Here is a 23,436-nt window from a genome sequence, read left to right on the forward strand (position 1 = left end):
CACCAGGAAACCAGAAAGGGATCTAGAATGGGAGCTGGGTTGGGGTCCCTACAAAAAAACCAAGCATTTAATTGATCATTTTGCCTGGGGCATTAGTATTTCTTTCATTTGTTCAATAAATATTTATTAAGTACATGAGTCAGGCATTGTAATGGATGAGGGATTTAGAGTGATGTGAAACAATAGACATGATTTCTGCCCTCAGGTAGTTCCTGTGTTTCCAAGAAAATTTAGCTCACCTGTAGTCTAGCATTTACTGTAGACAACAGATACCAACACAAATGGCCTAAGAGTGTTATTGCAGCCTTTAAAGTTTCCCAAATTACAGCCAAGAATTACCTTAGTGCTGAGAAAATGTAGTTTCAGATTATATCCAGATAAATATAAACTTGTCTGATGTAATTGACCCAGTATAACATACATTTACATAACCAGTTAAATTCTGTGCAAAAAAGATTTCACTGTTAAACTCTTTTTTTCTTGTGTGAATTTTAATTTTTATTTCCATAGTTTTTGGGGTAAAGGTGGTTTTTGGTTATGTGGATAGGTTCTTCTTTTTTGAGACGTAGTCTCACTTTGTTGCCCAGGCTGTATTACAGGTGTGACCCACCACGCTTAGCCAGGATAAATTCTTTAGTGGTGAGTTCTGAGATTTTAGTGCATCCTTCACCTGAGCAGTGTATGCTGTACCCAATATGTAGTCTTTTATCCCTCATCCCCTTCCCAACCTTCCCGCACTGTTAAACTTTTGAAAAATGGTACTCACATACTTACTTCTTAACATTTTGGTATATTTAAAAAATTTATATTTCAAGGTTTTACAATAATACAAAAGTAATTAGTATTTATGAAATTATTTCCCAACATACACTTTCAAATCTAGTTTGCTACACTATACAGTGTTGTAGGAGAACTGTAATACATATATTTAATCTATGTACTTAAAAATCACAATAGTATATTTTATAGATTTAATTTTAACAAATTTAAAATCACAAGTAGGAAGTTAAAATAAAAACACAATATAAAGCTTACTGATAAAAATAAGTTAATAAGGCCGAGTGCAGTGGCTCGCGTGTGTAATCCCAGCACTTTGGAAGGCCAAGGCAGGCGGATCACTTCTTGAGCTCAGAAGTCTGAGCTCAAGAACTCAACATGGTAAACCTGGGCAACATGGTGAAACACCATCTGTACTAAAAATACAAAAGTTAGCTGGGCATGGTGGCACATGCCTGTAATCCCAGCTACTCGGTAGGCTGAGGTACAAGAGTCGCTTGAACCTGGGAGGTGGAGGTTGCAGTGAGCTTTGATCATGTCACTATACCCCAGCCTGGGCAACAGACGGAGAGAGACTCTATCTCAAAAAAAAAAGTTAATAAGAATAATGAAAATATAGTTAAAATATTAGGTATGCCCCCAAACCAATTCCTAAATTTTACATTATTAATTATATAAAATAGGAAATAATTTCAAAGTTCTTACAATTGCATCTATATTTTTGTCTGAAAAATTTATATGAGTTATTTTCTTCAGGCACTGTGAAATGGTTTCTTCTTTTCGGGGTTTAAGATTGCTGTTTCTGGCAATTAGATCCAAGGTCAGTCGAACCATAATTTCTTTATAAATCAAACTCTCAGCAAAAGCTCTGTTTTGACACCATGTCAAGAAGTAGGTTTAGGTATTATTTCCAACTTTCTGAAGATTAAAGAAAAAAGGAGCATTATGATATCATAGCAATTTAAGGAAAAGTTATTCTGACTTACTCTTTAAATAATTCCCTTATATGAAACTATTTGATAAGCTAGTTTATAGACATTTTTAGGGGCACTGAGGTATTTTCTAAGTTTATAGACATAACTTCATAAAAAGATTTAAAGCATCAAAATTAAACGCACAATACTCATTACTCATTCACTTTTACTTTTAAATCTTTTTTTCTTCCTGAGTAGTATTTGAATCATTGCAAGTATCTTTTTTTCTTTTCTTTTTTTTTTTTGAGACGGAGTTTCGCTCTTGTCACCCAGGCTGGAGTGCAGTGGCACAATCTCAGCTCACTGCAATCTCTGCCTCCCAGGTTCAAGCGATTCTCCTGTCTCAAGCCTCCCGAGTAGCTGGGATTACAGGAGCGTGCTACCACGCCCAGCTAATTTTTATATTTTTAGTAGAGATGGGTTTTCACCATATTGGCCAGGCTGGTCTCGAACTCCTGAGCTCAGGCAATTGGCCCGCCTCGGCCTCCCAAAGTGCTGAGATTACAGGCGTGAGCCACCGCGCCCGACCTCTTTTTTCTTTTAAGAGACTGGATCTCATGTTATGGTTCCCAGGCTGGCGTGTAGTGGCTATTCACAGGCATGTAGGCATGATCATAGTGCACTGCAACCTTTTTTTTTTTTTTTTTTGAGACAACTCTCGCTCTGTCGCCAGGCTGGAGTGCAGTGGCACGGTCTTGGCTGACTGCAACCTCCGTCTCCTGGGTTCAAACGATTCTCCTGCCTCAGCCTCCCAAGCAGCTGGGATTACAGGCATGTGCCACTATACCCAGCAAATTTTTGTATTTTTAGTAGAAATGGGGTTTCACCATGTTAGCCAGGCTGGTCTTGAACTCCTGACCTTGAGATCCGCCCACCTCGGCTTCCCAAAGTGCTGGGATTACAGGAGTGAGCCACCGTGCCTGGCCCCCACTTTTTTTTTTTTTTTTTTTTTTAGAGACGGAGTCTTGCTCTGTCTCCCAGGCTGGAGTGCAGTGGCGCAATCTCGGCTCACCGCAACCTCCGCCTCCCTGGTTAAAGCAATTCACCTGCCTCAGCCTCCCAAGTAGCTGGGACTATAGGCACACGCCGCCATGCCCGGCTAATTTTTTTTTTTTTAATTTTAATGGAGACGGGGTTTCACTGTGTTGCTCAGGCTGGTCTCGAACTCCTGAGCTCAGGCAATTGGCCTGCCTCGGCCTCCCAAAGTGCTAGGATTACAGGCATGAGCCACTGCGCCCGAGCCATGCACTGCAATCTTTGAACTCCTGGGCTCAAGTGTTCCTCCTGCCTATGTCTCAGCTGGGACCTACAGGGGTGCACCACTACGCCTGGTTTATGAGCATCTTTTTTTTTTTTTTTTTGAGATAGTCTCGCTCTGTTGCGCAGGCTGGAGTGCAGTGGCGTGATCTCGGCTCACTGCAACCTCTGCCTCCCGGGTTCAAGCAATTCTCTGCCTCAGGCTCCCGAGTAGCTGGGATTACAGGCGCCTACCACCATGCCCGGCTAATTTTTGTATTTTTAGTAGACACGGGTTTCACCATCTTGGCCAGGCTGGTCTTGAACTCCTGACCTCGTGATCCACCCACCTCGGCCTCCCAAAGTGCTAGGATTACAGGCGTGAGCCATCGCGCCCGGCCTTATGAGCATCTTTTAAAGGATTATTATTCACTCTTGGAGTAAAAAAGGCCCTCGAGGAATATCCTCCAATGTTCTCATTTCACAGGTGAAGAAACTAAGTCCCCAGCACTTTGGGAGGCCGAGGCGGGTGGATCACAAGGTCAGGAGATCGAGACCATCCTGGCTAACACGGTGAAACCTCTACTAAAAAATACAAAAAATTAGCCAGGCATGGTGGCGGGCGCCTGTAGTCCCAGCTACGTGGGAGGCTGAGGCAGGAGAATGGCGTGAACCTGGGAGGGGGAGCTTGTAGTGAGCCGAGATCACGCCACTGCACTCCAGCCTGGGCGACAGAGCGAGACTCCACCTCAACAACAACAAAAAAAAAGAAAAGAAAAAAAGAAACTAAGTCCCAGAGATTTATCTTAAGCTACTCAAGCTAGTGACAGTTGAGAAAGGGACCAGGTCTCTTGGCTCCTTTTCCCATAGTACCCATAGAGACCATATGTCTGAAACCCCTAAATCAGAACACATGGTGTGAAAACCTTAAGTACATAGGACAATGGTGCAAAATACTTGAAAATGAAGCTGGCCTAGAAATTTATGTTTTATTAGTACAACCATAATCCACAAAGAGGCAACATAATCCAGGGTTTTTTATTGTGTTTTGTTTTTGTTGTTGTTGTTGTTTTTTTTTTTTGATATGAAGTCTTGCTCTTGTTGCCCAGGCTGGAGTGCAATGGCGCGATCTCGGCTCACTGCAACCTCCGCCTCCTGGGTTCAAGCAATTCTGGCTCAGCCTCCCGAGTAGCTGAGATTAACAGGCGCCTGCTACCATGCCCGGCTAATTTTTGTATTTTTAGTAGAGACAGGGTTTCACCATGTTGGCCAGGCTAGTCTCGAACTCCTGACCTCAGGTGATCTGCCTGCCTCAGCCTCCTAAAGTGCCAGGAGTACAGGCGTGAGCCACTGAGCTCGGCCAATCCAGGGTTTTTCAATCCAGATTGCCTGGTTCAAATTTTGGCTTCATCACTTACTAGTTAGGCATCTTGGGCAGGTTACTTCAATTTCTTACAAAATAAGGATAATAATAGTCCCTATTTCCAAGGGATAATGTGAGGATTGGTGAAATAATCATTATAGAGTGTTCTGCACAGTACCTGGTACATAGGTCAATAAACATTTGCTATCATTATTATTATTCTGTTACTGGTTTGTTCACAGATAAGGTTATCTTAACTGTATCACCAGAAATATATCAGGACTGTTAAATATGGGAAACATGCCGGGGGGCGGTGGTGCGTGTTTGTAGTTCTGGCTACTCGGTAGGCTGAGGCAAGAGGATTGCTTGAGCCCACGAGTTCCAGGTTAGCGTAAGCTATGATCATGCCACTGCACTCCAGCCTGGGTGACAGAGGGAGACTGTCTCTAAATAAGTAAATAAAATATTGCCATATATTGTCTATAGATTTGAGGTAACCCATTTTTTCAATTGCCCAGGAAGTATAGCTATTTAAGTGATAAATATCCCAGTTTCCCCAATTGTGCTTCACATTCTTTTACTACAAATGTAACCAAAAACACAGTTTAAAATTAAACATTATTCCAGTGTATATGGAATTTAACCAATAAAATACCTCAATGTGAACAATATTCTGTATATGAAATCAGTGCTTAGAAGGAAAAATGAATTCAGTAGACTATAAATTAAATTTGTATACTCACACATTGGCATTACCCAGGCTATGTTATTATAAATTGCCCACAATAAAATATTTGAAGATATGGAATGTATTCTTAGACTCTTCAAAATGCAAAGTATAGCCTACAGAATAAAATTATAAAATCTTAAGCCTCAGAACTGAGCAGAAAAAAAAATTATAAAATCTTCATAGATTTTTGAAATTTGCATATATCTGATTATTTTTATAACAAAATTTTAAGCTTATTGTTGACTTTTCAGACCACATTTCAAATATGATACTATATTCTGAACAAAGTGTCTAATTCAATAAAAATAACATTACCTTGAAAATATTTCATAAAATATTTCATGATAAAAGTATAAGAATAGTATAACACCCATGGACCCACAGGTCAGCTTAAAATATAAAACATTACAAATACATTTGAAACCCCTCTATACCTTTCTTCCTCTTCATTCTCTTAAATTTAGGATTTATCTAAAATTTAGACTATTCATGTTTTTATGCTTTTACTACAGATGTATGTATACCTAAACCATATATAGTACTGTTTTTCACAATTTTACATGTTATCAATGATATTAATGATATTATTCTGTCTTTAGCTTTCTTTTCTGCTTTATGTTTTGTTTGTGAGAGTCATCTGGGTTGATGTATGTAGCTCTACAATATTTACTATACAATATTCCATTGTAAGAAATTAATTTTTCCTAATGATTGATCTTTGAGTATTTCTTTTTTTTTCACTTTTACAATGTTGCCTTTATGATTTTGTATATATCATTTAGCACATGTGCAAGAGCTTCTTTAAGGTTTAAAACTAGGAGTGGCCACTTCTGGGTTGGACATTTCAACTTTACTATATACTGCCAAATTTTTCTCCAAAGGAATTTTACCACTGGCAAGTAAAAGAGTTCCCACTGCTCTGCACCATTGTTGGCACCTGATATTGGCAATCTTTAACTTTTTGCCAAGCTGATGGGTATAAAATGATATCTCACTACTGTGTTTTAATTTGCCATTCTCTACTTATTGAGAGACTGAGAGTATTTTCCTGATTATTGGCCATGTGGAGTTTCTCTTCTGTTAATTGCTATTTCTTATATTTTGCCCATTTTTCCTACTGAGTTCTGCTTTTCTAAGAAATTTTTAGAACACACACACATTTCTATTAGATACTAATATTTCATTGATAATATGTGTTGCAAATGTCTTTTCCCAGACTGTAGCTTGTCTTTTCTCTTTTTCACTTGTTAGTTTGCTTTTAATGGTATCTTCTAAAAAACAGAAGCTTTACTTTTTAATATAGTCAAATGTATCACTATTTTTCTCATGTTTTGTGCTTTTTGTGGCTTATTTAATAACTCCTTCCCTACCTTAATTTCAGAAAAAAAAGACCTATATATTCTTCTGAACATGTTAAAGTTTTCCTTGATGCATTTTGGTCTTTATCTAGAGTTGATTACTGTGTAGGAAGTGAGATATTCAATATTTTTTTCCTTATGAGAACCAATTACCCCAGTACTTGGGGTGTTTTCTCTTCTATGGTTCTTTTCTCTTCCATTATTTATATATTTATCTCCATGACAACACGGTCTTAATTAGTATAGATTAATAATCTCTCTCTCTACTTGGGTTATTCTTGGTCCTTGACTCTTTCATATAAACTTTAACATCAATTTTTCATTTCATGAAAAGTCCTTTCATGATTTTGTTAGGAATTGCAAATTTATAAACAATTCATGAAGCACTGACATTTCTCTAATATCAAGTCTTCTTTTCCATGAGTACGGTAAGTCTCTCCATTTTGGTAGTGCTAATTTAATGATTTTCAGTAGTTAAAATTTTTTCTTTTATATTTAAGGCCATGCATAAGTTTTTTGTTTTGTTTTGTTTTTTCATTTGTTTGTTTGTTTTTGAGACAGGGTCTCGCTCTGTACAGTGGCCTGATCTTGATTCACTGCAGTTTCCATCTCCCAGTCTCAAGGGATCCTCCCATCTCAGCCTTCCGAGAAGCTGGGACTACAAGCCTGCGCCAGCATGCCCAGCTAATTTTTGTATTTTTAGTAGAGATGGGGTTTTGCCAAGTTGCCAGGGGAATTTCAAACTCTTGGGCGAAAGCAATCCACCTGCCTCGGCCTCCCAAACTGTTGGGATTGCAGGCATGAGCCACCATGCCCAGCTCGAGTTTTTATTTTTGAGTTATTGGGATCATAGATTTTTGTTGATATTGCAAATGTTATTCTTTTAGAAATTGTATTTTCTGTTTGTAGCCACTGTATAGAAATGCAGTATTTTAAAAATATTGATTTTATATCCAGCAACACTGGTAAGGACACATTAATTTTATTTTATAGAGTCTTTGGGTTTTCCATGTAGACAATCAGATTATATATGAGTAACAGTCTACTACTTCCCAAACCTTTTATCTCTTTTTTTTCTTTTTTATTGTGTTATTGCACTGGCTAGGACCTCTAGGAACAATGTTGAATAGAAGCGATGAGGGCGTATACACTTGTCTTATTGATGATCTCAAAGGAAATACTTGCAACATTTCACCAAGTATGATATCTGCTGTAAGTTTTTTTTTTAGTATGATATTTGCTGTAAGTTTTTTTTTTTAAGATAGCCATACTCGGCTGGGCACCGTGGCTCATGCCTGTAATCCCAGCACTTTGGGAGGCTGAGGTGGGCAGATCACGAGGCCAAGAGATCGAGACCATCCTGGCCAAAATGGTGAAAACCCGTCTCTACTAAAAATACAAAAAAAATTAGCTGGGCATGGCGGCGCACACCTGTAGTCCCAGCTACTCAGGAGGCTGAGGCAGGAGAATCACTTGAACCCGTTAGGAGGAGGTTGCAGTGAGCTGAGATCGTGCCACTGCACTCCAGCCTGGCGACAGACCAAGACTCCATCTCAAAAAAAAAACAAAAAAAAGATAGCCATACTCAGATTAAGAAAGTTCTTTTATATTCATAGTTTGTAAAGTTATTTTTTAAATCATGAATGAATGTTGATGGTTATGAAATGTTTTTCTTTTGCATTAGGAGATGTGGTGAAATACATTAATAGACTTCTAATGGTTCTTTTTGTATGTGTGTGTGTATGACAGGGTCTCACTGTCATTCAGGCTGGAGTACAGTGGTGCAATCTCGGCTCAGGCAACCTCTGCCTCCTGGGCTCAAGCAATCCTCCCACCTCAGTCTCCCGAGTAGCTCATGCCCTACAGGCTCATGCCACCATGCCAGCTAATTTTTTTTTTTTTTAGATGGAGTCTTGCTCTGTTGCCCAGGCTGGAGTGCAGTGGTGCATCTTGGCTCGCTGCAAGCTCCCCCTCCCGGGTTCACGTGATTCTCCTGCCTCAGCCTCCTGAGTAGCTGGGACTACAGGCGCCTCCCACCACGCCCAGCTAATTTGTTGTATTTTTTTTAGTAGAGACGGGGTTTCACCGTGTTAGCCAGGATGGCCTCCATCTCCAGACCTCGTGATCCGCCCACCTCGGCCTCCCAGAGTGCTGGGATTACAGGCGTGAGCCACCGCACCCAGCCTAATTTTTGTATTTTTTGTAGAGACAGGGTTGTACCATGTTTCCCAGGCTGGTAGACCTCTAATGTTGAATTTTTTTTGCATTCCAGCGATAAACCAAACTTAGTCAGAATAACATATATACACAAATTAAGTTTGCTAATATTTTATTTAGGATTTTAATTTTTTTTTTTTTTTTGGTACAGATAGGGGTTCACTCTTGCCCAGGCTGGAGTGCAGTGGTGTGATTATAGCTCACTGCAATGTCAAATTCCTGGGTTCAAGTGATTCTCCCACCTCAGCCTCTTGAGCAGCTGGGACTACAGGTGTACACCACCATGCCCAGCTAATTTTTTATTTTTTTAATTTTTATAGAGACAGGGTCTTACTATGTTGCCAAGGCTGGTCTCAAACCCGTGGCCTGAAGCAATCCTCCCACCTCAGCCTCCCAAAGTGCCAAGATTATAGGCATGAGCCACCATGCCTTGCCAGGAATTTTTTCATCTAAACTTAATAAGGAGGTTTTTCTTTTCTTTTTTTACAGACAGGGTCTCATTATGTTGCCTAGGCTGGTCTCAAACTCCTGGGCTCAAGTGATCCTCCTGCTTTGGCTTTTCAAAGTGCTGGGATTACAGGTGTGAGCCACCATGCCCAGCCTATCACTTGAGTTTTTACTTCAGGCTCTGTTTTCTAACTTTGGCTAAAACAGAAAATTTGGATCACCTGAAACCTCATGAATGGCCATGCTATTTTGTAGGGAAGGCAAAATCTTACCTCTTCCATCTTAGGGTTTTTTTTTTTTTTTTTTTTTGTGGCTGAGCCTAAGAATTAAATTGACATACAGCAGATCAAGAGGAGAAAAACAAGCAAATTTAGTTAATACAAGTTTAATGTGGCATGAGAGCCTTCATAAGAAATGGAGACCCAAAGACGCAGAGTTGTATACTTGCATACTAAGTTAGAAAAAGGACAGTAGGCCGGGTGCGGTGGCTCATGCCTATAATCCCAGCACTTTGGGAGGCCGAGGTGGGCAGATCACTTGAGGTCAGGAGTTCGAGACCAGCCTGGACAACATGGTGACACCTCATCTCTACTAAAAATACAAAAATTAGCTGGGCGTGGTGGCCCATGCCTATAATCCCAGCTACTCAGGAGGCTGAGGCAGAGGAATCGCTTGAACCTGGGAGGCAGAGGTGGCAGTGAGCCCAGATCGCACCACTACACTCCAGCCTGGGCGATAGAGTGAGACTCCGTCTCAAAAAAAAAAAAAAAAGAAAAAATAAGAGCATAGTAAATTGTGAAAATGTGGCCGGGCGCGGTGGCTCATGATTGTAATCCCAGCACTTTGGGAGGCCGAGGTGGGTGGATCGCCTGAGGTCAGGAGTTTGCGACCAGCCTGACCAATATGATGAAACCCTGTCTCTACTAAAAATACAAAAAAATTAGCCGGGCATGGTGGCATATGCCTGTAATCCCAGCTACTCGGGAGGCCGAGGCAGGAGAATCACTTGTACCCAGGAGGCAGAGGTTGTGGTGAGCCAAGATTGCACCATTGCACTCCAGACTGGGCAACAAGAGCGAAACTCCATCTCAAAAAAAAAAGAAAAAAGAAAATGTGACAAGGTAAAGGAGCTTGGGCTAGGGCTAGGGTAGTTGATTGGTGAAGGGTTCCTGTAAAAACATTTGTTTGTACAGCTTTTCCTTGGCTTCAGCTTCTAGTCCTTGATGGTAAGAATGACACTTTCTAGTATAGGGAGGAAATCTTTCACATAAAAATTTATTCTCCTGCTTTTAAGAAAAAGAACAGGCAGGGTGTGTTGGCTCACACCTGTAGTCCCAGCACTTTGGGAGGCTGAGGCGGGAGGATTGCTTGAGCCCAGGAGTTCGAGACCAGCCTGAGCAACATGGCAAGACCCCTGTCTCTACAAAAATAAATGAGCCAGGCATGGTGGTACACGCCTGTGGTCCCAGCTATTTGGGAGGTTGAGGCAGGAGGATTGCTTGAGCCTGGGAAGTCAAGGCTGTGGTGAGCTGTGATTGCGCCACTGCACTTCAGCCTGGGAAACAGAGCATGAACCTGTCTCAAAACAAAAAACAAAAAACAGAATAAAAGTCAGAGCAATCGTCTTTTACCTGTCATTTTTCAAGTGCTTTTTTTTTTTTTTTTTCCTGAGATGGAGTGTTGGTCTGTTGCTCAGGTTGGAGTTCAGTGGTGCGATTTTGGCACACTGCAACCTCTGCCTTCTGGGTTCAAGCGATTCTTCTGCCTCAGTCTCCCGAGCAGCTGGAATTACAGGCATGCACCACCACGCCCGGCTAATTTTTGTATTTTTAGTAGAGATGGGGTTTTGCTATGTTGGCCAGGCTGGTCTGGAACTCCTGATCTCAAGTGATCCTCCCACCTCAGCCTCCCAAAGTGCTAGGATTACAAGTGTGAGCCACCATGCCCAGCAATTTTTCAAGTGCTTTTATCTAAATATAGTCAATATGCCAGAGCAGCATATTTTGAAATGACATATTCTTAATACTTTTACTTTAGAAATGGATTCCGTCTATAGATTTCAGTGTATAAACTGGTGTTCACATAGATAAAAATTAATGACCTTAGATAATTTTGGAAAAGGACAGAGGCAAACTTTGTATGTAAGTGAAGTATTTATTAAACCAAGGGAAGGTCAATGGACCTCATCAGCAAGCTATAGGAAAACTTTCTAGGGGCTTGAATATGGAAAAGGAGAGAACTGAATCAACCCACAACACAAAATAATAGACTGTTAACTCAAAAGAATTTGCATTGTAGCAGTCCATAAGAAAGAATTTAGTTTCATCAAAACACCACCATTCATCTTGTTAAAAACAATATTAATTTAAACTGTATTGGTAGTTTTTATTGTTTTAGAAAATTAAAAGCTTCAGGAGCTTAAACTGAACCTAAAGTGGATTTGGATATATTTTAGAACATTATAATAAAAATAATGTCCGCACTTGTGAAGTGTCTTTGGTTTTCTTTTAAAAGAGATTGTGTTCTAAAGTTTGAGAAACTGCTTTTGCCTACTTTCCACCTTCTAGATATCTCGTGTTACTTTGGGACTCCTCTTACTAGATCTCTCTCTCCCAGGCCACCGGTGGGAACAGCTTAGAGCTTCTTTACAGGCTCTAGGAATCCATTTTATTGTTAGCTTTTTGTTGTTGTTTTTTGTTTTTTTGTTTGTTCGTTTTGTTGTTGTTTTCCAGCTTTTCGGTTTGAGGGGTACATGTGCAGGTTTCTTACATGGGTGGAATCCATTTTAATGGACCCCTTGGCTTTCATCTACTGGAATTCCCACAGACTAGAGGCAGTGGACAACGTTTTCTGAATTCTGTTAGTATCTATACTTCCACTTAGGCGGCTCAGTGGCTTCCAGATGCTCTAAATCACTGGCTCCAGCCCTCAGGCTTTTCAAAACCCTTTCAAACTCAGCTCCACGCCCACCGGGCTGCTTCCTCAGCCCCGCGACCACCCCTCCACCTGTGTCTCCCTCCTCTAGAGCTGTTTCACAATCTTGCCAGCTAACCATTTGTTAAAAACACAGACTTCCAGACTATTTTTTCTGGAAATTCTGTATGTCTAAAGATAGGGCCCAAGGATCTGCATTTTAACAAATGTCCCGGAAAGTCTTACTGGCAGGCAAGTTTGAGAAACATGGTTCTAGGGTTTCCTCGGTCCCCACGCTTATTCCCCGCGGGCAGCTCACCGCTCGCGGGACAGTCCGGTAGGTAACTCCAGTTTGGTGGGTTTCATCGGCGCCGGGTCCCTACGCCGACCAGCGGCGGTTGCTGGGCGACCAGACGCGCTGTCCAAGCGCCGCTCACGAGAAATCTCGCGACGTCGCAGGCTGCTCCCTCCCCGGTGGGTCCTTCCCCTGTGAGGCGGCGGCCGGGCGCTGATGGGCACTGACGGTGGTCACTAGGCCGACTCCGACTAGAGTCCTGTTAACTTGAAGAGGCCGTGAGGCATCGGTCACCGCATTGTTTTAGTGGACCAATTAGTAGCCGGAACAATTTTTGGCAGACCACCATTTCCCCCTACCGGATTATCCTGCCATCGGCTTTGACCGTTTCAGTGCCCAACAACCACCTTTTCCCAATAACAGACCAGGAAAGGAATTATCTGATTCAGAATACAGCCTGTACTCCATCCTTTCCTCGGTGAAACCTCAAACTCCTTAGGGTGACATTGAGGGCTATTTATCATGACCAACCTCACCGCTTGCCGCCTGCCCTCTACACTCCAGTGTTTTTCAGTATACCCTGTTCTTAATAATAAAAATAATAATAATTCCCCTCTCTTCTCCGCCCTTCAAGGTAGGCATAGCACACACTTTCTCACCTCCTTCAGTCTTATTTTTCCTTTTAAGATTTAAAGATTCAGTTTGGAATTAGTGCAGCCTTTCCGAAGTCTTCCTGGGTATCCCATCTTGTTAAGTAATGCCCTTTCTTCCCCCCAAACAGCTGAGATGTATTACTTTTTCCAGCATAGCACTTAATACAATATTACATGTTAGCTACTTAGCCATATCTCCAATGAGGTGGTAAATTCTTTGAGGGCAAGGATTATGTGGTTTACCTCGCTATTTCCAGGACCTAGCAAAGTGCCTTGTTCATTAATAGTTACTCCATAAACGTTTGCAAAATGAGTAATTTAATTGCAGAAGAAGAACAATAGTACAGGGAACTGACATTTATAGTGGAAAGCCTGGGGCTCATTAGGGATATGGTGAAGTGAGCAGTCTGGATGTAAGGGACAATGCAAGCTGGAAAACATTTGAGTACCAGCTGTGATTCTGGTGGAGAAAAGGTCGTCATTGCCATTCTTTGAGCAAAGACGTGTCAGAGCAGAAGATTGTTAGAATGCAAGGCAGCTTAGAGCTCATGAGGGTAATCCAAATTGCCATTTTGCAGATAAGGAAATTCCCAGGACTCAAAAGAAGAAAGCAACATGCTCAAGGTCACACCTGGAGTGGCAGAGAGGGAACTTCTTGGCCTCCTGATTTCAAGCCCACTTCTCCTTTCATTTTATCCCCCTGACCATTACAATCAGAGTATCCTAGGAAGGTGGGGGAATGGTGGCAAAGGAGCCCTAACCCCATTCAGGATATTTTTGCTTAAGTCCAGTTGTGAGAGCAATCTTGGCCTGGGTTGGAGTGAAGGCAAAGAAAATGGAAAAGAATGAAAAAATTTAGGAGATATTTTGAAATATGATTTAATAGAGACTGGATAGTATAAAGGGAGGGGAGAAGTTGAAGATAATTCCCAGATGTTAGCTATGATAAAGGAACAATACTGGGGAAAGAGGAGAGATGGTGAGTAATTTGAGGGGAAGTGGATGAGTTTGGTTTACATACGTTAAGTGTGAGGTGAGAAAGGTTTTAATAGTCTCCAATATAAACCTGATTATTTAAACCATGAGGCCATAAATGGTAGTGAGGGAGAAAATAAGGAAAGCGAAATAGTGGGTTAGTAGCTATGCCAACTAGTTTGGATAAAAGAGGGAAGAAAAACTAGTAAAGATGGTATAGAAAGAATCATCAGAGGTAAGATTTGTCCTGAGAAGCACAATAATTCAGTGATTCAGAAACTCATAATTCAGATTCAGACACTGGGAGAGGGAGTTTAAAGAGGGGGTACCTAACAGAATAAAAAGCCACAGAAGGATAAGAAATAAAAGAATGGCTGGGCATGGTGGCTCATGCCTGTAATCCCAGCACTTTGGGAGGCCGAGGCGGGTGGATCATGAGGTCAGGAGTTTGAGACCAGCCTGACCAACAAGGTGAAACCCCGTCTCTACTAAAAATACAAAGGGTGGCTGGTCATGGTGGTGTGCGGCTGTGATCCTAGCTACTCGGAAGGCTGGAGGCAGGAGAGTCGCTTGAATCTGGGAGGCAGAGGTTGCAGTGAGCCAAGATTGCGCTGTTGCACTCCAGCCTGGGCAACAGAGCGAGACTCTGTCAAAAAAAAAAAAAAAAAAGGAAAGAAAGAAAAGAATGATCAACGTAATATGGCTAAAACACTACTAGAGGGGTACGAATTAGATGCCCCCCAATTATCTGTTTTGTAGTTCATTCATTTGGGGATAACAGCTTTAACAATGATGCAGGGCTGGTCCATTGCTCTGTGTAGCACTTGGTCAACTTGCCGCTAGCATTACTTTGCTAGGAGCCTTGTTTAGCAATGCCTCATTGAAAATCAGTTGCTCTGGAAATCTTCCTTTTGGAACAATTGCATATATCATTATAAAACGGAGTATTATTTCATTTGTGGTAATATTTAACACATTTAACATATTTAAATTAAATAACATTTAAATAAAACATATTTAAATGTCTAGAAGGATATAGTGGTTGTTTCTTGGTGATAGAATTATGATTTTTTTTCTCCTATTTTTAGCAATAAGATTTTTTTTTTTTTTTTTTTTTTTTTGAGACGGAGTCTCGCTCTGTCGCCCAGGCTGGAGTGCAGTGGCACGATCTCGGCTCACTGCAACTTCTGCCTCCTGGGTTCAAGTGATTCTCCTGCCTCAGTCTCCCAAGTAGCTGGGAGAACAGGTGCGCGCCACCACACCAGGCTAATTTTTTATGTTTTTAGTAGAGACAGGGTTTCACCATCTTGGCCAGGCTGGTCTTGAACTCCTGACCTCATGATCCACCTGCCTCGGCCTCCCAAAGTGCTGGGATTACAGGTGTGAGCCACCGTGCCCAGCCGAATTACTAATTATTTTTTTGATGCAACAAGTTAAGAGAAAGTATTTTCTCATTAAGATGTGAAATATAGGCCAGGTGCAGTGGCTCACGCCTGAAATCCCAGCACTTTGGGAGGCCGAGGCAGATGGATCACGAGGGCAGCAGATCGAGACCATCTGGCCAACATGGTGAAGCCCTGTCTCTATTAAAAATAAAAAAATTGGCCGGGTATGGTGGCACCCACCTGTATTGCCAGGTAGTCCCAGCTGCTCAGGAGGCTGAGGCAGGAGAATCGCTTGAACCTGGGAGGTAGAGGTTGCAGTGAGCTGAGATCATGCCACTGTACTTCAGCCTGACAACAGAGCAAGACTCCGTCTCAAAAAAAAAAAAAAAAAGATGTGAAATATAATTCCTGTCTGATGGCACAGAATGTTAAACAATCATCTGTGTATTTTCCAATGTGGCAGAAATTTGGCAGACTGCAAGAAATACTTGTCTTCAGTACCAAATTTGTAAGTTCACCATAAAATACTCTAAGATTTACACTTTTACAGATGTTGGGAAATAAGTATTTGTAAAAATATATATATTGTGAAGCCTTGAGAATCATTTTAAAAGGTACTTTTGGAAGAATGATGCTAAAAAGCACATTTGTAAAAGCCTCAACCAGAGTTTCCAAGAAACCTTAGGTGGAAACATACTTTATATTTCATATATTTTTCTTTGTAGCCCATATGTATTTCTTGACCTTCCAGAGTACATACAGCACACCAGCTTTAATGATTAGTTATCTTTCATTGAGAAACCAGCAAGTTAAAGGGCCCAGACATGTGTAACATCACATAACTCCATAAAGAAAAATTTTTTGTTAATGCCTCTTTTTGTCTTGATCTTGTAGATTGGTAAATATTAGTTATATGGTAGGCAGACTTCTAAGATGGCCTCAGCGATCTCACCTCCTGATATCCAGGCCCTTGTGTGATCCTCTCCTCTGGAATGTGGAGTAGACCTACTGACCTGTTCTAGCTAATAGAATAAGGCAAAGCTGATAGACTATCTTTCTGGATTAGGTTACAAAAGATTGTAACTTCTGTATTGTTAGCAGACTTTATTACATTTTGGGCTTGCAGTCTTTGAAAAAACAAGTTGCCATTTAGGAGAGCACATATGGCAAGGATCTAAGGATAGTCTCTAGCCAACAGCTAGTGAGGAACTGAGACTGTCAATCCGATGAGAAACTAAATGCCAACAAATACTGTCTGAGCTAGGAAGTTGAGCTTTCAGATGAGATCTCATCCGTAGCCAACACCTTGATAGCAGCACTGTGAGAGAGACTCTGAAGCAGAGGACCTAGATCCCTGACCTACGAAATCTGTGAAACAATATGTGTAATTTTAATCACTGAGTTTTGCAATTTGTTATATAGCAATAAATACCTAATAGGAGCAATGGAAAATTCCCTTAAGGAGAGGTTTATTCAGAAAATTGGGACATCATTCCTATTTTTATAGGACATTTCAAATGGAAACTCAGAGGAGAGAAAAGAAAGTGACTACAGGAAGCTTAGTTAAGCAAGTATATATTGATCTATCTATCTATCTATCTATCTATCTATCTATCTATCTAATCTATCAGAAGCTGCAAGCTGTAGAATCAATACAAACAAAACCCTTTTGGTTATGGATGAAGCAGTCTCTATTCAAGGTATCCTGTAACCTGAAGATGATCATTTCATTGGGAGCTTCTGTAGAAGATACTAAGAGCCCTCTAAGGCCATGATGTACACAATATGAGCCCTAATAATAAGTGATTTTTAAAAAATAATTTAGTAACTGATTTATGTAATTTATTATATAATGTATTTTATAAATATAAATGATTATTACATAGATTATATATAAAACAATCCGTGGTATTTCTTCTGCGTTCCAGACCTATGCATCCAACTGGCTGCTAGACATTCATTCCACCTGGATATAAATGTCCTGGAGGCATTGAAAACTCAAGCTGTCAAAACTGAACTCATTTCCATCCTTCACAAATCTGATAGACTTCCTCTAGATCCTGTCTTGCTCACAGTTCACCCTACTACAGATGTAGAGCCTGAGAGCCATCTCCAGTACTCTCACATATTAATACTAGTCACCAAACCATGTCCACTTAATCTCAGCATGACTTTCAAATCTAGCTTTCTCTCCACGTCCCCATTATTAACTAACAACAGATGTGAAAGGACTTTGTGAAGTTCTATTTTTAAAAGTTATATTAATTTTAATACACAAAGATTTTCTCAAGTTCTATTTTTACAGTTCTATTATGTTTAATATAGACTCTTTTCTAAAATGGTTCACTTGCACTCATCACTAGAGGATCAAATTGAAATAAATATAACTTGTGAGATGTGGCTATAAATTAAGGATCTCAGCTGAAAATCAGTTTCATTACCTTAAAGACGCATTTTTTTTTTGAGATAGGGTCTCTGTCACTCGGGCTAGAGTGCAGTGGTAGGATCACAGCTTACTGCAGCTTCGACCCTCCGGGCTCAATAGCTCGCTCACCTCAGCCTCCCGAGTAGCTGGGACTACAGGTGTGCTGCAATGCCTGACTAATTTTTGTATTTTTTATAGAGATGAGATTTCACCATGTTGCTCAGGCTGGTCTTGAACCCCTGGGTTCAAGCAATCCACCTGCCTCGGCCTCCTGAAGTGCTGGGATTTCAGGCGTGAGCCACTGCACCCAGCCTAAAGACACATTTAATATTATACCTTAAAGTAAAAAGATTTTACCTTAAAGTGAAAAGAAGCTTTCTGAAAAGTATTTTGTAAACATTGCTGCTAGCACTCTAATTTAAGTAACATTTTATCTCAATTTCTGTAACATTTATTATCAATAGAGTCTAAAATTTTAGTTTGAGTTTTCAGGTAGCATTTGCAAGACATGCACATACAATTTTAGAAAAAGTTTAGATTAGGTTTCAGGAACAGTTCCCTGCTTTTGTTTTAGGAATTTCAAAAAAACTGTCTTTTGTACCAGAGATGGGGAACCTCTGGAGATTCAAGACCAAATTTGCTTAAGTTTATCAGGCCAATAATAAGTTCAGCAAAAGTTTAATTAGTTTGTGATGGATAGGGGCTAAGAGTGAAACTCAGCAATGTAATATACTCTATCCTCATATCTTTCAAAATAAAATAAGTGAAAACATGTTATATATCTGTATACCTCTATTTAATTGCTTCACTTTTTGGTTCCTGTTTGCTTTTTTTGGTAAGCTCGTTTGAAAAGAGTTCCACTCCTCCATGATTGTTTTTGTAAGTGGCTGGTGCTTTTTTAATAGTAGTGTGTCCTTTTATATATTTCTACAGTAGTGATCCTTTATAGAATAAGCCTTTTTTTTACTCCTATTTTAAACCTCTTAAGAAGTTTTGGTAAAAAGTACTTATTTTTATAATGATCTCACAGTGTAACAAAAGTCACAGTGGTGCATGCCTGTAGACCCAGCTACTTGGGAGGCTGAGGCAGGAGGATTGCTTGAGCCCAGGAGTTTGAGGCTGCAGTACACTATGATTGTGCCTGTGAATAGCTACTGTACCCTAGTCTGGGCAACATAGCAAGACCCCATTTCTAAAAAAATAAAGTCACTTTAAAAGTGTGGGTACCAGGCCAGGCACGGTGGCTCATGCCTGTAATCCCAGCACTTTGGGAGGCAGAGGCGGGTGGATCACGAGGTTAGGAGATGGAGACCATCCTGGCTAACATGGTGAAACCCCGTCTCTACTAAAAATACAAAAAAATTAGCCAGGCATGGCGGCGTGCGCCTGTAGTCCCAGCTGCTGGGGAGGCTGAGGCAGGAGAATGGCGTGAACCCGGGAGGGGGAGCTTGCAGTGTGCCGAGATCGCACCACTGCACTGCAGCCTGGGTGACAGAGCAAGACTGTCTCAAAACAAAACAAAACAAAACAAAACAAAAACAAAACCAAAAAAAAAAAGTGTGGGCACATTTAATTTCCTCCTCTAAAAATGCAGTATATTGTTGATGTTTCTGAAAAGCAAAAAAAATATGTGCAGTAAGTTATTTCTTTTCTGAACAGATATTTTTGGGTTGACTGCCAGGTGCCACTGCTTAAGGTGCTGGGGATACAAAGGTGAGTTAGAACAAGTCCCCACCCCCATGGAGCTTACATTCTAGAAAGGGGAGACAGACTAATAAATCAAGCATCCAAATAATTTGAGATTGCAGTAAATTCTGTGAAAGAAAGAAATAGAGTGTAATGAAATTGTGTAACTGGGGTAGGGAAGAAGAAGGGAAGGAGAAAGGTATTTCCTTGAGATGAGGGAGATGGGCATTTGAACTGAGACAAGAATGAGGAGCCAGGTGTGTGAGAGCCTGCAAGGAAGTGTTCCAGGTCCAGAAAGCAGCCACTGTGAAGGTTTGGAGTGGGGAAGAGCTGGGTGAGCATAAGGACCCAGAGGACAGTGTGGGTGGAAGACAGTGAAGGAGTGGGAGAATGGGTGAGAGGAAAGTAGGAATCAGATGTAAAGGGCCTTTTGGTCACAGTGAGAAATTTGGATTTTGGTATTAATATGTCATAGTATTTAACTCATAAGGCAGAATGTAAATTTTCCTTTTGTTAACAGGAAAATACTAACTTTATTGTATGTATTATATTTAGAGTTTGAAGGAGAGAGCAGTTGCTACTTTATAAGATGAAAAAATACTGTTTTTGTAGTGTGATATTAGTGTAATTAATAGTATTAAGGATGCCCTTAGAAATCTAAGCAGGAGGGTCTTGAGAACTTGGAAATATATTTCAACTTGTGTTCCCAATTGTCAGATTCAATATAGCTGTTGTTTTAGTTTTGCTTTCTGGTGTAGGTAAGGCATGTGTTAATTATTTTCAGATCTTGGGATAACTAGAAGTCTATAATGTTGATGTCTGTCTATATGAATTACCATTTCAACATTCCATAGTTTTAAGTGATGTAGTGTTTACCTTAAATATTAAGACTAGTTAGACTCATAATCTTCCCTAAAAAGTGGTGTTCATTTGTAATTCTGACATCAGTGGCCTATCAAGGTAACTTTCTTCAAGCTACAGAACATTTCACTTTTTTCTTTTCTCCCCTTCCTTCCTCCCTCCCTCCCTTCTTCCTTCCTTCCTTTTCTTCCCCCTCCTCTTCCTCTTCTTCTTTTCTTCTTCTCCTTCTCCTTCTTCTCTTTCTTCTTCTTCCTCTCTCTCTCTCCCTCCCCTCCCCAACTCTTCTTTTTATAAAACTTTTACCCCCTTTCCTAGAGTGCTGATACAGAACCTTTCAGATGGCTGTACTTATTCAACATGATGTGTCCTCACATATAAGATCACATATTAATTTCTGGCCAGGCGTGGTGGCTCAGGCCTGTAATCCCAGCACTTTGGGAGGCCGAGGTGGGCGGATCACCTGAGGTCGGTCGGCAGTTCAAGACCAACCTGACCAACATGGAGAAACCCCGTCTCTACTAAAAAATACAAAATTAGCCAGGCGTGGTGGCGCATGCCTGTAATCCCAGCTACTCGGGAGTCTGAGGCAGGAGAATCGCTTGAACCCAGGAGGCGGAGGTTGCAGTGAGCCGAGATTGCGCCATTGCACTCCAGCCTGGGCAACAAGAGTGAAACTCCATCTCAAAACAAACAAACAAACAAACAAAATCGCATATTAATTTATTCGCCTAGTTTGTGTTACTTTATTTTCTAAGCCCAGAACCTTAAGATAGCTTCAATTATACTGAAAAGATATGCAAGAAATGATAGATGGATTATATAGGAGTTGAAGTAAAAAGTTAAAGCTAATTCTATATGTGTTTTAAAGGACTTATTTAGCAACATCAATGATACACAGAATAAATTCAACTGAATTTAAGGATGGAGTATGAAGTAGCAAGTGCTAGGAACAAAAATGAATCATATAAGTTAAACATTTATTTGGAGATGAATTTATACCAACTGATTTTTCAGGAAGGTAAGTAGTTTAAAGTAACAACTATCAATGGTAAACATATTTATAGTTGTACAATAGGTACATATAATAATCCTCTGAAATCTAATATAAAGTCTAAACCAAGATTTATTGTAGACAATATACTTTTTAAAGCATATGACTCTTAGGTTTTGAAAAGCACAACTGTAGTTCATCAAAATGTGCCCAAGGCACAAATACCATTTTACTCAGTCATTAGAAACTTTAGCATAATTGCTTAGTATAATCCAAAGAAAATATGAGCATTGACATCAGGGACTCTCCAATTTGTTAAGCAGTTGTTCCATAATTTTTGGCACCAAGATAATCCACATGTTGAAAAAGCAATTAATCATTGGTGTTAGTTATCAAGCTATGATTTTAGCTGTTTCCTCCCAAATGACCTGAAATGATAGAGTTCCTGATTTTATTTTTGTAATATTATTTCTGAGATCAAAAGTTTAAGTATGCCAATCTGGTCACAGTTGACCTGAGTTTCTTGTGTTATTAGATTTCTAAAGTACGTTATAACTTTATGTTTACAAAGATAAATGGTATTTCTTCTGGTAGTATATGGATAAAAATTTTAGAAACCTTTAGAAACCTATAGACTGATTATCTCAGAAGTAGTTACTTAAACTAGCATTTTGGCCCCAAGAAAGTAAATTTATTTGCTGTTGGAGCTTGTACTGAAAATAGGCCAAAATGAGAGAACACACAACTAGACTTGTAATTTTCTAACAAGTATTTTATGAATACAATGGCATAGATACATCGATTATTAAACAGTGAATGACATTATGATCTCATTATAATTTAAACAGAATTATATTTTATAAGAATGAGCAAAAATAAAAGCTGTCATTCTGTGTAGTATATCTTCCTGTCTTCAAAACTAGAACAAAAAACCACATTACTCACCATATAGGTATATTAAGTTATAGTTAAAACAATCCATAAATATAGAAACCTTGGATACTTAACAATCTGTGTTCAGTTGAGTTTACTCAGCTACATGTGGATACAGTGCAGACTTAGTAATATAAATGAACTCTTCTCTGCATGCATGGCTTGTGCATCTGTACCTCATCACTCACAGAACAGTTTTTGGAAATTTTGAAACTCTGCAATATGCAGCACACCTACCCTCCAACAGTTTCTCTGATTCACTGTAAAGTTCCTTATGCTCCTGCTCTCTTCTGTGTTTATTTTTAAGTGGCTGCTCTGTGGGGCAGTTTATTCTATTGTGCAATGCAGTGATTTTTCAAAGTCCTGAATACAAGGTAGTCATACTAATTTGTGACAACAATCTTCAGACTTGATCCCTCTAACAGAGCACATGATGTTTGGTCTCAGAGCTTATTTTCCAAATTGAGAAACAATTTGGAAATGGAGCGCAAACAGCTATTCTTCCCCTATTGGCTTTTTTGTTCTTGGCAGTACTTGCGTGGTGTGTTGTTGTTAATCAATAAATAAAACGTGCAGATTGAAGTACTCATATAACTGGACAGTGTAACATAAAATGGTACTACAGGCATATTGTACATGTCAACAATATATATAAGGTCATGTTGTTGACTTTTTGGAACTAGGACCTTGAGATATTAAAGCAAGCTGGAAAATTTGGAACATCCTTGATTCTGGTATCTCACTGTCCTCCTTAACTGGCTCCAATCCCCATTCCATATCCAGTGACTTCTCACTCCATCTCTGTTCCAGCCTGGGCTTCTAGTCCTGCTGTGGCTCATTTTATTACTTGAACATTGGGATTTTTTATGATAATTGACATTTCCTGTATATTATCACCAAAGAGCTTTGGAAATTATCTCTGAAAAATTTGAAACTGAACAAAAAACAGACTTCACTTGGGAAAAATGGCCTTTTCAACTTTAAGTAGCTCAAGGCTGTAAGACAATGCTTTGCAGGAGAAGGCAACCCCAACTTAGTTTAGTCAACCCCAACTTAGTTTCTAAATGGTGGCTGCAAATTGAACCCTGATTTCCTAAAAGCTCAATGTTATAAACTGAACACTAATACCAAAAGTAATCATGAACATAGATTAAAATGTAAAGAAGTGCTTAAAAATATTTGTAAAGGATCTCTTTAGTAAAGTAGCTACATTAAAT

The 23,436-nt window shown here is 40.0% G+C and overlaps 1 protein-coding gene across 4 annotated transcripts in view; it reads right to left on the reverse strand.

Annotated features, from left to right (window-relative positions):
* The window catches only part of PPP1R42 (protein phosphatase 1 regulatory subunit 42), a 68,104-nt gene extending 51,982 nt beyond the window's left edge, over window positions 1–16,122 (reverse strand). For 2 of the 4 annotated variants that reach the window (XM_034966178.3, XM_034966177.3), the window contains exons 1-2: window positions 12,335–16,122; window positions 1,483–1,695 (exon numbers count right to left, since the gene is read on the reverse strand). In XM_034966178.3, coding sequence (XP_034822069.1) covers window positions 1,483–1,611 — 129 coding nt within the window. In that variant the 5' untranslated portion in view covers window positions 1,612–1,695; window positions 12,335–16,122. Of the gene's footprint in view, window positions 1–1,482; window positions 1,696–5,093; window positions 5,194–12,334 lie in introns of those variants that run through there. The other 2 variants (XM_055116631.2, XM_034966180.3) reach the window with 2 other exon arrangements.
* Window positions 16,123–23,436: the final 7,314 nt, after the last annotated feature.

This window comes from Pan paniscus, chromosome 7, assembly GCF_029289425.2.
Source record: "Pan paniscus chromosome 7, NHGRI_mPanPan1-v2.0_pri, whole genome shotgun sequence".
Taxonomy (NCBI): domain Eukaryota; kingdom Metazoa; phylum Chordata; class Mammalia; order Primates; family Hominidae; genus Pan; species Pan paniscus.